General features: G+C 33.3%; 2 protein-coding genes across 3 annotated transcripts; both read right to left on the reverse strand.

Annotated features, from left to right (window-relative positions):
- Positions 1–7,131: 7,131 nt before the first annotated feature.
- Positions 7,132–9,665, reverse strand: LOC111021527 (pentatricopeptide repeat-containing protein At1g59720, chloroplastic/mitochondrial). The gene is made up of 2 exons (XM_022298525.2): positions 8,619–9,665; positions 7,132–7,981 (listed from the first exon to the last, which is right to left on the reverse strand). Exons 1-2 carry the CDS (start codon positions 9,483–9,485, stop codon positions 7,154–7,156), a joined length of 1,695 nt encoding a protein of 564 aa, XP_022154217.2. The 5' UTR covers positions 9,486–9,665; the 3' UTR covers positions 7,132–7,153.
- A 2,499-nt stretch (positions 9,666–12,164) lies between these two features.
- Positions 12,165–16,104, reverse strand: LOC111021551 (alpha/beta-Hydrolases superfamily protein). 2 transcript variants are annotated; one of them, XM_088123980.1, is made up of 4 exons: positions 15,484–16,104; positions 13,971–14,308; positions 13,029–13,222; positions 12,165–12,689 (listed from the first exon to the last, which is right to left on the reverse strand). In XM_088123980.1, the coding sequence occupies exons 1-4, from the start codon at positions 15,923–15,925 to the stop codon at positions 12,353–12,355; spliced, it is 1,311 nt and encodes a 436-aa protein (XP_087980106.1). In that variant the 5' UTR covers positions 15,926–16,104; the 3' UTR covers positions 12,165–12,352. The 2 variants fall into 2 exon arrangements, with proteins under 2 accessions (XP_087980106.1, XP_087980105.1); XM_088123979.1 differs by having other exon boundaries at positions 13,971–14,236; positions 15,484–16,103.
- Positions 16,105–16,354: the final 250 nt, after the last annotated feature.

Genomic DNA, 16,354 nt, shown 5'->3' on the forward strand with positions numbered 1-16,354 from the left:
CGACTAATCTCATAGAGCAATTTTCTGATTCTAAACCTTTGGTATTGATAAACACGTAAGAATTAATTTCTTAATTTTTAAGCTTTCTTGCTTTTAAATACTTCAACTTTTAATAGGTAGATGATGTAAATTTGAATATTTGTACAGTAAGTCACACAGGTTGATTAAGTTGAGATAGGTATTATGTGGACAGATGTTGGAATCTTAATCCAACCTTCAATTTTTTCTTATTCATTACACAGTTAAGTTTTAGAACGTTGTAAGCCACTATTTGTTACAATTGTTTCACATTTTCTCCATTTCTTTCCACTTCGTGCCAATATGGAACTAATAACATAACGTAACATAGATCATTAATTGTTTATTAACATTAGGTCATATTTGAAATTCAATATTCATTTTGGGTAGCATATATGTAGCTTAATACATGTTTATGATAGCACGAATTAATATATATTTTCGAAGTCACGTAATTCATCTATTAAATTATTAATTTCATAATAAAAATGATGAAAATTGTTCCTTTACAAGTTCAAAACAAAATATAGACATTTCGAGAGTCCAAAAATTAAACAAAATCAACAAACCTTCGATAGCTAGAATGAGAATTGAACTTTAATATTATCACAGTATAATTTTACTATGGTTAGAATGTTTTTCAATTTACCCATGGAAATATTAAGGTTTTAATACTATTTTGGTCATTCTATTTTTTTTTACTTTGATTCATTTTGATTTTTTTACCTTTCCAAACGTTCATTTGCATGTTTGTGGTTTAAACTTTTTGTTCATTTTATTCATTATACTTTCAAAATATCCGTTTTGGTCCCCATGTCTTTAAAAAGTAGTCAATTTAGTCTCTATTTTGCAAAACTTTATATGCACGATAGAAACCAATTAATTCAAATTTATGACTATATTTCAAAAAATATAAGGAGTGAAATGTCGTGCTAAAAATAAGATTAGAATAAATGGGATAAAAATGAATATGAAGGGACCAAAATTGTCGTGTTTTACAAGTTCATAGACCAAAGTACAAAGACGGACTAAATTAACAAAGTTGAAAGTAGATACTATAATGAACTAAGGTTGAAAGTACAAGTATTTAAAACAGAAAAAGAAGACATTTTTCATTATCAAATTATCAAGCAATAGTTGGTCTATGCATTCACTTGTCTTGAATTTCTTTTATTTGTCTCTTCATCTTCTTCGTTCGTACACTAACCCTAATTTTTGTCAACTTAATCAAAGGAGGGAGCCCTAAAATTTTGCCTCCTCCCTTAAAAATTTTGTTTTCCCTTAAATCTTTTGACTATATGAGAAGGGGAAAAAAACAATTTTGTTTTCATCATAATCCCAAAATTCTCTCCCAAAAAACTCATAGTGAATGTGAACATAAAGATTATTTGAGTTTTTTACCATTGACTACCACATCATTTTTTTTTTATAAATATGCTAAGATAAGGATTGTTTTGAAACAATTTTAGAAGTTAAGGGTCAAAATAAAATTCTTTTTTTTTTAAATGATGAGATCATAACTCAAACATATGTCAAAGTTCACTGAAATACGAAGTAGTTAACTTTACTCTTTCTCAAAATGTCATGTTAACCTTGCTAGAATTTCAAAAAATAACTTTATAAAATAAAACATAAAATCATTAAGTGAAGTATTAAAACACATGTCACATTGCTAACTTGCAGCATAGTTAGGTTCAACTGGTTAAGACACCTATCTTCGACTAAAAAATTGTGAGTTATAATTTCACTCCTATATGTTGTACTAAAAAAACATACGTCAAATTACATATGACAAGTGCATTTACATACAAATTTGATTTAAATCTTAATTTGGTCTCCGGTCTTTTTTTATCTATTTTAATTTTTGTATTTTCAAAATTTATATTTTGATCCATATACATTAAACTTTGGTTTATCATGGTCCACGTAGTTTCAAAACTGATTACTGAAATTTTAAAGAGAGATCATATATTCTCTTTTCTCATCTCATTATTTTTTATCAAAACTTAAGCCCTCAACACTATATTAAATAAATTTCTTGAAAATATCACCTTAGTTTTTTTTATTAAAGAATTTTCATGGTATCTAAAAATTTTGCCAAGATTTTACAAATAAAGACAAAAAATGATCATTTTGTAGAGAGTAAAATAGTACACTTTTAGACTTGAGCTTTTGAGCGTCTGTTTGGTTCTTAAAGTTTTAAATGAGATATCCTTGATATATTTGGAAAGTAGTTATAATTCGTCAAGATATTAGTTGACTAATGATGTGGTAATTATGGATTGATTGAGCTTGTTAACTTGAAAAATTATATTCATTTTATATTGTTTTGTTTTGGGATTGGACATGTGAGTTGACAGACTTCATCCTCTTCCTTTCTTCTCTCTTCTCCTCAACCCCGAACGACTTCGCCGATGTTGCTCTCCCCCTCCTCCCTCGTCAACGCATGTCGTCTCTGTTGCAATTCCCTTTGCCGCTCCTGGCAATCACCTTCATTGCCACTCAACTTCTAGATCTAAGGTCGACAAAGAAGGAGAAGAATGAAGAAGAAGATAAAATAAAGAAAGAGGAAGAAGATTGCCAACTCAGATGTTAAATACAATTTGCTAGGTTAGCCAGCACAATCAGATACTAACTCGTCATTTTTTTTTTCCCTTAGTCAACTAAAAGTCTAATGAGTTCAACGACTATTTAGATGTTAAGAACGACGGTAGTCCTAAATATCTCCATAATGACATGTGATATTGTTCACTAATTAGGACATAACCTTAATGTGTTTACTTTTGTTCCCAAATAGTCTCACTAGAGATAATTGTTCCTATCTATATATCACGAATCACCTCGTTTCCTAGTCCATATGTAATTTTGTTCGTACTCCTTGCACTTCCAACATTAAAACCATTTTTTAGACTTTAGGGATTAAAAGTGTCTCTCGAAATTTCAAACACAAAATAGACATTACGCTTAAAGATCAAAAATATATTTTATTATTATTTTTTAAAATTACCAGGAGTAGAATAGATATTTTGAAAGTAAAAAAAGAAAAGAGACTAAAAAGTGAGAGTAGATGAGTCAAATAAGAATCAAAGCTACAAATTTTATAGCATTTTTATAAATGCCACAAGTTTTGATTAGTTTAATATTAGGTTAATATTAGCATTTTATAACCTTGATTCATTTTGGTCTTCGTATTTTGAAAGTGTTCATTTTGGTCACTGTACTTTAAATTTTGATTCAATTTAGTCCCTGTATTTTGAAAATGTTCATTTTAGTTCCTATACTTTTAAAAAGTGATCATTTTCGTCCATCTTTATAAAAATTTCACACATATTTTACGCATAACGACAATTTTTTAGTATAAAGTAATGTTTACATTTGAATAAATATATTGATTTTAGTGCCGTGTTGAAATTGTGATATAAAAAATGAGATTAAGAATAAAATAAATAACTAAAATGGTCACTTTTTAAAAGTAGATGGGTCAAAATGTATATTTTGAAAGTATAAGAATTAAAATGAACAAAAATTTAAAGTACAGAGACCAAAACAAACATTTTCAATGTAAGCGAACCAAAATGAACTAAGAAAGTACAGGACCAAATTAGTATTTTAACGTTAATAGTAATATTGAAGTCGAACGCTCTCCCATTTATTGAAAAAAGAAAAACAAAAGGAGAAAAAAATCAGAAAAAGAGGTCAACAGTCAACACATAAATGAAAAGTTCAACGCGGAGAAACTGAAGTTTTGGAGCCATCAAAGTTGGACTTTTTTGCCCTTTCCAACTTCAAACAGACAAATTGAACTAACGTGGAAGGCCAAAGACATTTCAACGTACTTGCACATCAGCCCTCTGTTTTCCTTGTCCTTCATATTTGCCCCAATATTTTTCCTAAATTCTATTTCTTGCCTAATTTTACAAATTCAACTTCTTCTTTCCTTTTAATTTGCCTCTCATCTCTAACATTTTTTCAATAACTTTTTATTTTTACAAAATTAACCGATTCATTTAACAAAATATATAAATTTACAAAGCGAACATAATTCATTGGTAATTGACGTATATCTCCAACCATAAAGTTGTGAGTTCGATCCCCCACTCCCACAATGTTGTACTATTTTGGTCTCCATAAGAATCCATGGACTTCTAAAGTGTCTATTTTGGTCTCCATGCTTCCTTATTTTGTTCATTTTAATCTATATACTTTCAAAATATTCGTTTTAGTCTCTATACTTTTAATAAATGACCATTTTGATCCTTACTTGCAAAATTCTAACACAAATTCTGCGGACGATAGAGACCTTTTAACACAAAGTTATGACTATATTTCAAGATTATCGAGTGTAATATTGTGATGAAATTTGGAATGAAAAAATGAGATTAGAAAAGAGAATAATGGACCAAAACCGTCATTCTTTAAAAGTACAATACCAAAATGAGGATTTCAAAAGCACATGGACTAAAATAGTTACAAAAACCAAGATAAACAACATCTCACAGTATGAGAACCAAAATAGTATCGAAAACAAACAATACTTACAAATATTTTAGAAATGAAACTAACATTTAAACCTAGGATATACCATAGACATAGAAAGTTGAACCATTTCCGCTCACAATCACTTTCATCTTCGGTACTTTCTTTTTTAAAAAAATTCATTGGACACAATTTAATACCTTTATTTCTATTTAAATCTAATTTCGATTCCGTAACTTTAACTTTGATTTATTTTAACATCTCGTACTTTCAAAACATCTATTCTGATCCTTATATTTTTTAATTTTATCATTTTAATATCTATACTTTCCAACATTTATTTTGTCTTTTGTACTTTTAAAAAATGTCAATTTTTACCACTCTTTTGAAAAATTTTAACACATCAGAAAATCCAAGCTATAACTACATTTCAAGAAATTTATTTGAAAATTGGAATGGTTTTCTCTAATCTTCATGATTATAATCATTTTGCAATCTTGACTAGTTATAGTTATGTTGGCAGGAAAGAGAATTAACATAAATTTACGGTGACAGATAGCAAATAACAAAAAAATAGGCCCTCTTATGCAAAAACAGCAAAAAGAGAAAGAGGGACGAAAGCCAACGCCGAGTCAGAAGATCGGTGGACTATATATAAGACCCGCTCTCGCCCGTCAATCTTCATCTCCAAATTTCTTCACTTTCTCTCTCTCTCTCTCCTTCCGCCGCTCTGGTTCCTTCTTTCTCTCTCATCAAGCACCAAAATCCGCAGTAGAGAGAGAAACAATGGCGAAATTGGTGGAGTTGTTGGACGTAGGAGTGAGAATGGCGGCCAGATTTCACGCTCACTGTCCTCAAACGGCGCGCCTCTATTATCATCCTCCCTCCGATCACGACGACCAACACCATTACTTGCACCAGATTCTGCACGCCTACGACGGCGGCGGCCACTCGACGGCGCACCAGGTGTCGGGCTGTGGAATCGAGACGGCGGCTAGGGCTAGGGCCAGGAGTTTTGATACTGAGATCGTGTTCCACACGGCGGATTTTTGATGAAAATGAAGAGGATACTGGATTTGAATTTCAGCGGGGGTTATTTACCGAGTAATTTTTTCTTTTGTTTTGTTTTTTTTTTGTTGGTTTGCATGCCATTACACATGCAAAGCGATTGGTGAAACTGTTATATATACAATTGTTATACACTCATTTCAAAAAAGATCATAAAGTTCATTGAGCATTAGTGTTATGGTTTCGGTCATGTGAACCTAAAAAGGTAAACAAAGGTCCTTTTTGGTTGGTTTCTCTTTCTAGCCTTGTCTTGGAAGTAGTTTCGTACACACAACTTGTCTGTTTTTTTGTTGGAGACGGTTATTGAGATATAATTGCATCCAATTGCGATGGCATAACACTGTAACTGAAGCTGCAACATGACCTCGGCGGTTGGCGGTGGGGCTGGAATTAGGGATATGGATAATTGGGCACAAATCCACTACGCCACCCTCCGCCAATACGTTCTAATTTTGTGTTTAATAGGTCTAATTTTGTGTTTAATAGGTCTGAGAATTTAAGTTCATGGATCCATGGGGAAAAACTATAAGATTAAGGATTAAACTTTACCAAAGTGATATAGAACTCCTTTTGATGAACCAAAACTTGGGCAAAGGCAACATTTAGAGTCACTCAGGTCAGTTTTCAACTCCTTCAGATCATGCTCGGGAACTAAGTTTGACATAAGTGGACTATTGCAAATAGAAGCTGCTCTCCCTAAGACAAGACACCCACCTAGTTTGTCGAACAACTCAATTGTCCTCTAGACACGATCAAATGTCATGAAGCTCAACACAATCTCGATTGTCCTAGACAAGATCAAATGTCATGAAGCTCGACACAATGTCAATTGTTCTGGACAAGATTAGATGTCATGAAGCTCGACTCGACCTCGTGTCGAATAGCTACACTATTCAAACATTAATGTTAGCTTTAGACACACCCCAATTCTGATGAAAGGATGCACTATGTCCTCCAAGCAGCTATTAAGTCATAACAAACCATGGGCTAACTGTGACTATTCACTCCTCGTTGTAGTTAACTACCTATTTGTCTCATCAATATCTTATGCCTACTCTATACTCTTGCAATCCTCTCTAAAGATTAGTTAAGATGTGAGTTAGATAGCTTAAACATTCCCAAATATTACAAAAATAGAAGAGAATATTTAAATTAACCAAAAAAAAAAAAAAAACACTGAACCCCACCACCATCCCCTCGCACAACATACATATTACAAAAAACCGTTTTCTAAAAAAAAGAATTTAGATATCACACTGAAACAAACTCCAAAAACCTTAAACCATTTATTTTTCAAAACCAAGAGACCATGTAAGCATTTCCTAGCAAGCTCGCCTCGAGTCTAGCTCGACATCCCACTCTCCTCCTCTACTCAATGGAAGGATGAGTGTAGATTCGGTCCCACGAGAGGGTCGAGACACGAGCCTTGAAGCAAGTCCTTGGCCATGCCACTAGGAAGCTCAGCTCATAGTGCCTCGGCCCCCAACTCAAACGAGACTTATATTATGATTATCTTTCATTTCCTGAAAGAGAATGATTGAAAAATAGAAGGAAAATGAACATGGTTCAAGAGAGAAGAGAAAAGCTGTATTCACCAGAAATCCTTACAAGAACAAGTTCCCTTTATGAACTTGTGGAATCGAACTCGATCTCGAACAATGATTTCCCTTTCATATATCTTACTAACTATCTTAATCACTTCATGGCAGTCTCCACACACCCTCAGATTCTTCACTACCCTAATTACAACAGGTGCTCTAGTTTTCAGTAGCCCATATGCAATTGCAAACCTCTCACTATGCTCACCTAGAGCACCTTCTTTCTCTTCATCCACAACTTTGTGAAGTACATCTGAAATACTAGGCCTATACCCGGTATCACGGACTCGCTCGGCCATTTCTTCCATAAACTCTCTCAACATTTTCATCTCCGGATGGGACCGATCACTCATCACGAATTCATGCACAACACCATCAACTTCGATGGAGCTACACCCTGGTATTGGCTTAATGCCTCTCTCCTTCATCTTCTTTCTAAGTTCACTCATCTTCTCCCATTGTGAAACAGAAGAATACAAATTTGAGAGCAGAATATAGTTTTCTGGATTTAAAGGTTCTATTTTGAAAAGATACCCGGCAACAACCTCACCTAGATTCAACAGCTTTTCCTTCTTGCAACCTGTTAGCAAACTGCGCCAAGTCGCGGGATTTGGTGGGATGGTCGTTGTCGTAACGATTTTATAAGCATCTTCAACAAGACCAGATCGGCAGAGTAAATCAACTATACAACCATAATGCTCAACTGATGGCTCAATGCCAAATTCCAGCATGAGTGACCAATATCTTCGACCTTCTGAGACTAATCCACCGTGAGCACATGCTGATAAAATACCGATGAAAGTTACATGATCCGGCATCACCTGGAAATCATCACCAGAAATGATCGGTGAAAGTAAAAGAACTTTTATCTTAATGTATGTGGAACTACAAAAAAACCCAGAACTTTTATCAAATAAAAACCAGAACGAGCACCGAGAAGAATGTACTTGTAAAGAAAGAAATGTGTCAACAGGGCAATCTCTTTAAAATTTCTATGGTAATGACAAATTTAGTCCTGAATTTATAAGGTTTGAATTACATCCCCGAATTTCAATTTTAATTCTAATAAGTCTTCATCGTTATTTAAATATTAACGTGATATGCTAATTGAACTAATAAATGATGATTTGGCATGATGTTGCAACATGGAGAGTTGGCTAAGATAAAATAAAGGTAAACAAGCTTAAAAAATTCTATTTAAAATGTATTATTCAGATCGAGTCTATTGAATTTATTTGCTTGTTTGTCTTTATTTTATTCAGCCAGCCAGTTTACTCTCTTGTATCACCTCAAGCTAGGCCTTCGTCTATTAGTGTAATTAACAAAAATTATTTCATTAGAATAAAAATCAATCAAAAAGTTCAAGAACATAACTGAAACTTTTACAACTTCATCAAAGTTAGAAAGCACTAAATTTGTAATTAATCATGCAAGAAACTTGAACATTTGCTATATTACCTTAGCTTCCAACATTTGTTGAAACGCATCGATGGCATCCTCTGAGAGTCCATGACATGCGAACCCCATAATCATCGAGCTCCACGCTCTTGTATCTTTCACAGGCATACTGTCAAAAACTTGCTTGGCCCTCTCAATGCACCCACATTTAGCATACATATCTAGGAGTGCAGTTTCGAGCTCAAGATCAGTTGAAACAAAATACTTCTCAATATAAGCATGCAACCAGCAGCCAATGTCCAAGGCCCCCGCCACAGCACAAGCCGAAACCACGCTCACCAGAGTCACCGCATCCGGCCCAACCCCTGCCTTCTGCATCTCCCTAAACAACCCCATAGCTTCATTGACCGCCCCAACTCTCGTGTGCCCACTAATCATCGCAGTCCAGGCCACCAAGTTCCTCTCAGGCATTTCGTCGAACACCTTCCGGGCAACACCAATCTCCTCGCATTTCCCATAAAAATTAACCAACGCAGTCTGAACAAACAGACTTCCACCAAACCCACCTCTCAAAACACGGCAATGCACCTGCACGCCCTCCCCAAGCGCTGCAACGACCGCACAAGCCTTGAGAACAAAAGCCAGAGTGAAGGAGTTGGGGGCAGGGTACCCTGTTTCAGCGAGCTTCTTAAATAGTAATAGCGGTTCCTTGGAGGGGTTCTGAATCTGGGAACAGCCCTTGATCAAGGAATTCCAAGAGAAGATGCTGGGGTTTGGGATTTGGGCGAAAAGGGTGCGGGCGTAATGGATGTCGCCGAGGGGAGAGAGAGCGCAGAAGGCGAGGACTTTGGAAAGCGCGAAGGAAAATGTGGAAAGGGGAAGAGGGCGTGTGAGAATGCGAGCGTGAAGCTGGCGGAGAAGTCGCATGTTGGGACATTTTTGGATGAGGGATGCTAATCGTTCTTCTTCTTCTTCCAGTTCTTCGGTTTTCTGGTGCTCCCCAAGTCGGACCTGAAACTTCTGTGAAAGCAGAGAAAAGAGAGTTTAGTTTGAATAATTTCTGTTGTTGCAATTACAACTATTTGTTGGAATTTTATATTTTATTTACTTTAGTTTCAAAATTTTAAATTTTAGTTGCTTTTTTATCTTTAATATTTTTTTTATGGGTTGGGTCGTGCATCCAACATTTGTAATAAGCTATGCTGATGTGATTTAGTTTTCAAAAAATCATTTTCGTACTATTTAATCATTTTATAAAAAAATCTATATTATAAATTAAACTCTATTATTTCATTTTCATCTATTAATATTTCTATATATTTATAGATTCAACATCAACGTAAGACATTTTCATACCACGACGTTTCTAAAATTGACAATCCAAAAAATACAAGCAACCTAATCCAAATCATTAGTTTAGGTTGGGTTAAAAACTAATTTGAGTTAGATGGGGATGAGATTTTTTTTTCTTTTTTTCTTCATCTCCCTAATTCAGTTGGGTTGGTTCGATTCTTGGACCCACTAAGTTGAACCAACCCAACCCACAGTAATATATAATCATAAATTTTATGAATTTATTATTAACTTAAAATTCACTTACACAAGAATTTCATTTATATTTCTATAATGCCACTAAGTCTAGATTCGAACCATCTTTTCTAAGATTGTTCCAAGTTAAACACGCTGGAGTTCTTACGATTGAGTTACCGAAAGGAAGGTGCACCTTGTTAGTATAGATAGTAACTGTCATTTCTTTTAAGCTTTCTTAATCATGCTTCTATGGTTTCAGGATCTCTTTTCATTCGGATGTGGTATCGGTTCATTCTAGTCGGGCGTTACAATTTCTTACCAAAATTAATTTTAAATTCAAACCCATATTGTATAGATTGAGTTAGTTGTTTAGAATTTACAAGTAGTTGGCTTTTCTGAACAACCTAGTAAAAGACATATTTCAAAGTTGCATAACTCTACCTAACCTATAAGGTGCGAGTTTTGATTGAAACTCGAATGAATCAAACTGACCCAATTTTTATGGATTTGATTAGATTGAGTTTGTAGATTTAACAAGGATTGTTTAGGTTATAGAAATCTATAACAAGAATGATTGAGTTGAGTCCAAAATATTACAAAACTCAACCCAATCTAACTCATGAATGCTCATATTTCCATAATATCGAAAAGGAAAAAAAGTTTGGTTCTCACAATTTGGGCAATTTGGTCCAAATGGTTTAAAAAGTTTTAATTTAATTCTCATAGTTTGGGTTTAGCTTCAATTTGGTTATTGTAGTTTAGACTTTGTATAAATCCGATCCCTATAGTTTAGTTAAAGGGCGAACTTGAGATATGGCAAAAAAAAATTAGCAAAGTAAAATAGCAACCGTGTTTTGGTTTTTCAAATATAGCATTTAAAAAAAAACGGAGGCCCACATATTAAATTACAACATTGCCATGCATGCCCAAACCCAAGCCCATATATCTGATATACATGCGATATACTATTTATATGAGTGTCTGATATATTATTGATATGAGTGTTTAATATACTACTGAAATGACTGTTTGATATACTACTGATATGATTATCTAACATACTATTGATGTGAAGTATGATTTACATCTGAATGTTGATTTTACTTTAACAAAAGAATGAAATATGGTATTTTAATGCAAAAGTGCAACAATATTCAAAATTAGAATCAATAGATAATATTCTCAAAATGCTAGCATCAATCCAAATAGAAATCTTTAGAAATTGATCATTTGGACACTTTATGTCATTTAATATTATGAGATGTCCACTATAGTTATTAGAGCATCTAATTCGTCGAATATCTGAAAAGAGCCCACGAGATGCACTGATATTCAATATAAGTGGAAACTTATCTAAATGGGAGTTTAACTTGTATTGATTACAAGTTTAAACTGTTTTAATGAATACCCCAGTATTGACCAGATTCAGGTGTACGTAGGTACATCAGATATAGATTAGATGTATATCAGATACATATGTATATCATATATAAATTAGATATATATCGATACATATATACAACATATGTATATCAAATACAAATATACATCAAATATAGATTGGATGTATATCATATATCATAAAGGTAAAATTGAAATAATAAAAATTCTGAAAATAAAAATTCAAATATTTTACTATATTTGAAAATTCAATACGGTAATGGCAAGAACAATTTGTAAAGTTGATTAACTAAACCATGACAAAAAAATTGAAACTTAAAAAAGGAGATTAAATTAAAACTAAATTCAAACCATACCAAATTCAAACTTATCACATACCACAGACACTAAATATAATTTAACCAAAGAATTTTTAACTTATTTATAAATGGTGAGCTGTTTATTTATTAATTTAAATATCTTTTATAATTTTTTTTTCTAAAAATATTCTAAAATTTAAATCTCAAGATTTCCATCGATATCGACATTTAAAATATTTACCCTTATTATTACAACTAATGAAACACCAACATGAGCCTAACTTATCTAGTCAAAACATCACTTACTCCCCTAATAATATGAGTTCAAATTTCCCCAACATGACCATAAACAACTACCTAAAAACTGGTCTTGACGTAAATTTAATTCAACAGTTCAAGCTTTTTATTCCTTCATTTTCTAGAGGTTGGAAGTTCAATCTTTCATCCCACATTTATTGTACTCAGCCAAACAAAAAACTGGGGATTAATCACTTTTAACATTTCATAAAGTCTTCCCTAGTTTTTCAAAATGGACTCGTTTCTCATGTTATCATCAGACCATTTTTATGATCTCTCAATGTCAACAGTGCTGCTTGCCCATATATGTTCCAAATTCTGTGTAAACTGCCTTTCTCTACCCAGTATTATGGTTTGATGATCAGCATTTTTTACCAGGTTCAAATTTGCATCCACAGCCTTCTTCTTCAGGTAGTAACTGCATTCGATCGGAGCCACCATGTCGTTGTCACCGTGGTAGATATTAATCTCGATTCGAGCTCTGATCAAAACATCTAGGTAGCTATCCATCAGTTTTGCTCCCCCACAGATCACATTATGCATGCTATGCCAAGCTGAATGATGAGTGTGTTTCGTGAGATCGATCACCTTGAAATTGATATCCCTAAACAAGCAAGCTAATTAATCAGCAAGTTATATCAAGATTTAGTCCCTAAACTTTCAAAGTTGGATCTAACCCGTTCTTGAACTATAAAAAGTATCTAATACATAATTGAATTTTTAATTTAGTGTCTAATAGGTTTCTAGCCTATTCAACATTTTTTACTATTCATAAACCTATCAGATATAAAATTGGGAGTGCAAGACGTATTAAACATTTTTAAAGTTCAAGAAGCTAGAAATTTCAAGACATACTATACACTTTTTAAAGTTCAAGAACTTATCTAACTCAAAAAATCTAAAAGAACTTAAAATTGGTGACATGAGAGATGGGATTTGTGACCTCGTAGGTGTGGTTCGTCTGAGAATCCATTCCCATATCCTGTGGTTTCGGCAGACGAAAAAACAAGCACACCGACCCACATGCTCGTACCAGGACATTACTGAAGAGCCAAATAACAATGGTGGCCATACTCTCTTTGCAGCAAGGTTTTCAAGCACTCTCATGGCTGCCCCATCCTTTGAAGGAAAGTAAGGCTACAAAAGCAACATATTAACCAATGTAAGGTAAGTGAAGACAACAAAAAATCAGAACTTAAGCCATGAGATTATCACATATGCAACTCACAATAAAGTGCTCACTAAGGCTATCAATATTCGTGGGTTCCATCTCAAAATCAATTGACAATGAGAGGAATAGCCCATGTCTATTATAAATTCTGGTTAGATCTCTTTTCTTTTCAATGTGAGATCCTTAACAAATGTTATCTACCTCAAACTTTCAATATCATCTAGTTTACTCCTGTACCTGAATAAGAGGAGAAATTGATACCTGTCAATTCATTAAATTTCTATTTTTTTTTCTCAAATATTTGTGGTTAGCTATAGATCTAATGGGAAATTTTGCAGGGACGGGATAGGGAAGCATTCTTCATTCCACCTCGTCCCGTTGACATCCCCCCGTTGACATCCCCAAGTTCGCATACTCAAATTTGGGCATTTTTTATGACTTGAATTCAAGTATTTTTTATTTATTATTATTATTTTTTATTTGTTGAACTGTACAACTTATTTAGTTGATCTGCAAGGAATTTTATAATTTAATTTTGAGTAGGTATTATTAAAGTTCATAACTTAATCCAACCAAACTAAAATTTTAAGGTTAAAATTAGCTCAAATCTTTAGTATGTTTAGTATTTTGACATAATAATAGTTCAATCCAAAGATTAAAATAAAAAAAAAAAAGAAAAGAAAAGGCATTTGTACTAACAGGATTATAACTTACAGGTGCAACAAGGGTAATAGTCTTGACTGAGTTAGAGTACTTGGCAGCTAAGGCTAGAGCAATTAGACAGCCCATGGAATGAGCAACCAAATGGAAGGATTTCAAGCCAAATTGACCAATCACAGACTCTTCAATCTTTTCCAAATGATCCTTCATAGTGTAAAAAGAATCCCTTGGCTTTGGGCTTCTTCCAAATCCAAAGAGGTCAACAGCAAATAGTCTGTAATTAAGTTTTGTTGTCTCAGATAGATTAGGAAATACTGTTTCTGTCCAAAATGAGGAAGAAGAAAGAAATCCATGAAGGAATATAACATTCTCACTGGGCTTCTCACTTCTACCTAGGCAACAAGGGGAAAAAAAGAACGTCCTATAAAAATTAAGAAAATCGTACAGAAGTCTAAACATGTTTCTTATGTTAATTACTAATCAGATGTTCCCATGTCAAGAACTGTGGGAACTTCCAAAATTAGGCAATTGAATACTACTTAATTCAGTTTGCTAAATTGGAGTCAACCAGTTTCCATAAAAGTTGAACAAAAAACCAAATAAAGGCTAAATATATCAAACGATCACTTTTAGTTAATTCTCAATTTAGTCTTTTAATCATATTAAAATTTTAATTTTACCTTTAAGGTATTTAAAACTTTCGATTAGGTCATTCTGTAAACAAATATGTAAAATTAGTAAACGAGAAGTATTGAATTATTTATTTATTTAAAATAATTGGATACAAGGACATCTCATTTCAACATGCTACTTGGAAGAATTAGATTTCATTGATGAGTATTAGACTAACATCTTAGTTAAATTATAAGTCTAGTCTATGAACTTTTATAGTTGTGCCTAATAAGATTGAATTATAAAAATTATCTAATAGGTCTCTATATTATAAAAAAGTGTAATAGGTACCTAAACTTTCAATTTTATATTTAATAGGTTTTAGAGACTTTTCTTCTTTTGTTTTTTTTGAGTTCAAATATAAAAACCTATTAGACATAGAATCAAAAGTATACATGGTTTAGACACTTTTAAAAGTTGGGAGACTTATTAGATTAAAAAAAAAAAGTTAAGAGAGATATGCAATAGTTTTTAAAATTTATGACCATAACTTAACATGCATCAACTTTTCTATTAACTTTTGTTTTTAATTTTGTTTTTAATATATGGAGAATTTTTGAAGAAAATACTTAGCTCCTATCATTAAATATTTGACAACTTATTTTTTTTTAAAAGTTTATGTTTCTATATTTCTTATTCTTAGTTGTGTAATAATTCTGGGTGACAAATATTTTCTAAATTTTAATTAATTTAGAGGTTTTGAAGATGGTATGGTTTAGCCAAACAGAGTGAATAGAAAGATTAGGCACTAGTTTCAAGTTTGTAAGTTTAGGCACAAACAAATGTAAACCCTGTTTCGCCTTTCACAACACAGCTTCCAAAATTCAAAGTCACATCCAAAACTTCAAACAGATTGCAATCGAAGAACATACAGCAAGAGTCGTTGGGAACTTACCCCGAGAAGGCTCTCGAACAGCAACATAGAGCTTCTGATTCTGATTCTGATTCTGATTCTCCATCGGAGATACGCACGACGCACATCCACAATCGGACCATCTATTCAACACCGAACCACAATTCATTGTCTCCGAATCCTCACACCTTCCACAAAACCCTAGAAATGCAATTCTCCGGAACACATTCCTCCTTCCATAAAGCGTCTCCGAGAGCTCGTTCTCGCCGTTGCCATCGCCGTCCACATTCTCCCTCTCCTCTCCGCTGCTTCCACAGTAGCACGCGGTGGCCTTCCCTTCGATAAATCTGTCGAGATACCTGAAGATTACGCAGAGGACGGCGTCGAGAAAGTCGAGGATGAAGAAGACGATGAAATTTACCAAATCGAGGAGGCTTGTTAGTGATTTGATCGGCGATTTTCCGGATACGGTTGCGGAATCCATGGTGTGAAGGATCGCAAAAGTATCGGGAGAAATGTGGAAGCGTCCTCGACGTCGTTCATCATGAAACTTCGCCGGTGAGATATTTATGGCGGAGGCGCAGAGAGCTGCAAGCCACAAAAATGGAGACGTGAAGAAGAAGAACGCTGATGTAGACTTCGAGCCACAAAATAATAATAATAATAAAATAAAAGGATTTTTTTCTTTTTGAAAAATAGGTGTTATATATTTTTTAGACTTGTAATAAAAGTCAAAAGTCGAGCTCTTATTATGTATTTATTTGAATTTTATAATTTTTTTTTGACAAATCAAACTTAAAGAGAATTATTTAAATTTTATAGGAAATAACTTTAACTAGATATTTATTTTATAATTTCGAATAAAGTTTGAAACTAGATTCTTGTTTCAACAAGTTTGAAATTAGAATATCAA

This window comes from Momordica charantia (assembly GCF_013281855.1).
Source record: "Momordica charantia cultivar OHB3-1 chromosome 5 unlocalized genomic scaffold, Mcharantia_2.0 BLBB01000005.1, whole genome shotgun sequence".
Lineage (NCBI taxonomy): Eukaryota > Viridiplantae > Streptophyta > Magnoliopsida > Cucurbitales > Cucurbitaceae > Momordica > Momordica charantia.

What these genes read in the sequence shown, in the direction of transcription:
- LOC111021527 (XM_022298525.2), bottom strand. Translation starts at nt 9,485, where the DNA reads ATGCGACTTCTCCGCCAGCTTCACGCTCGCATTCTCACACGCCCTCTT. An exon ending in AACAAATGTTGGAAGCTAAG is followed by an intron (nt 7,982 to 8,618) that starts GTAATATAGCAA and finishes GATGATTTCCAG; the next exon opens with GTGATGCCGGATCATGTAAC.
- LOC111021551 (XM_088123980.1), bottom strand. Translation starts at nt 15,925, where the DNA reads ATGGATTCCGCAACCGTATCCGGAAAATCGCCGATCAAATCACTAACA. An exon ending in TGTTCGAGAGCCTTCTCGGG is followed by an intron (nt 14,309 to 15,483) that starts GTAAGTTCCCAA and finishes CTTGTTGCCTAG; the next exon opens with GTAGAAGTGAGAAGCCCAGT. An exon ending in AGACGAACCACACCTACGAG is followed by an intron (nt 12,690 to 13,028) that starts GTCACAAATCCC and finishes TTGCTTGTTTAG; the next exon opens with GGATATCAATTTCAAGGTGA.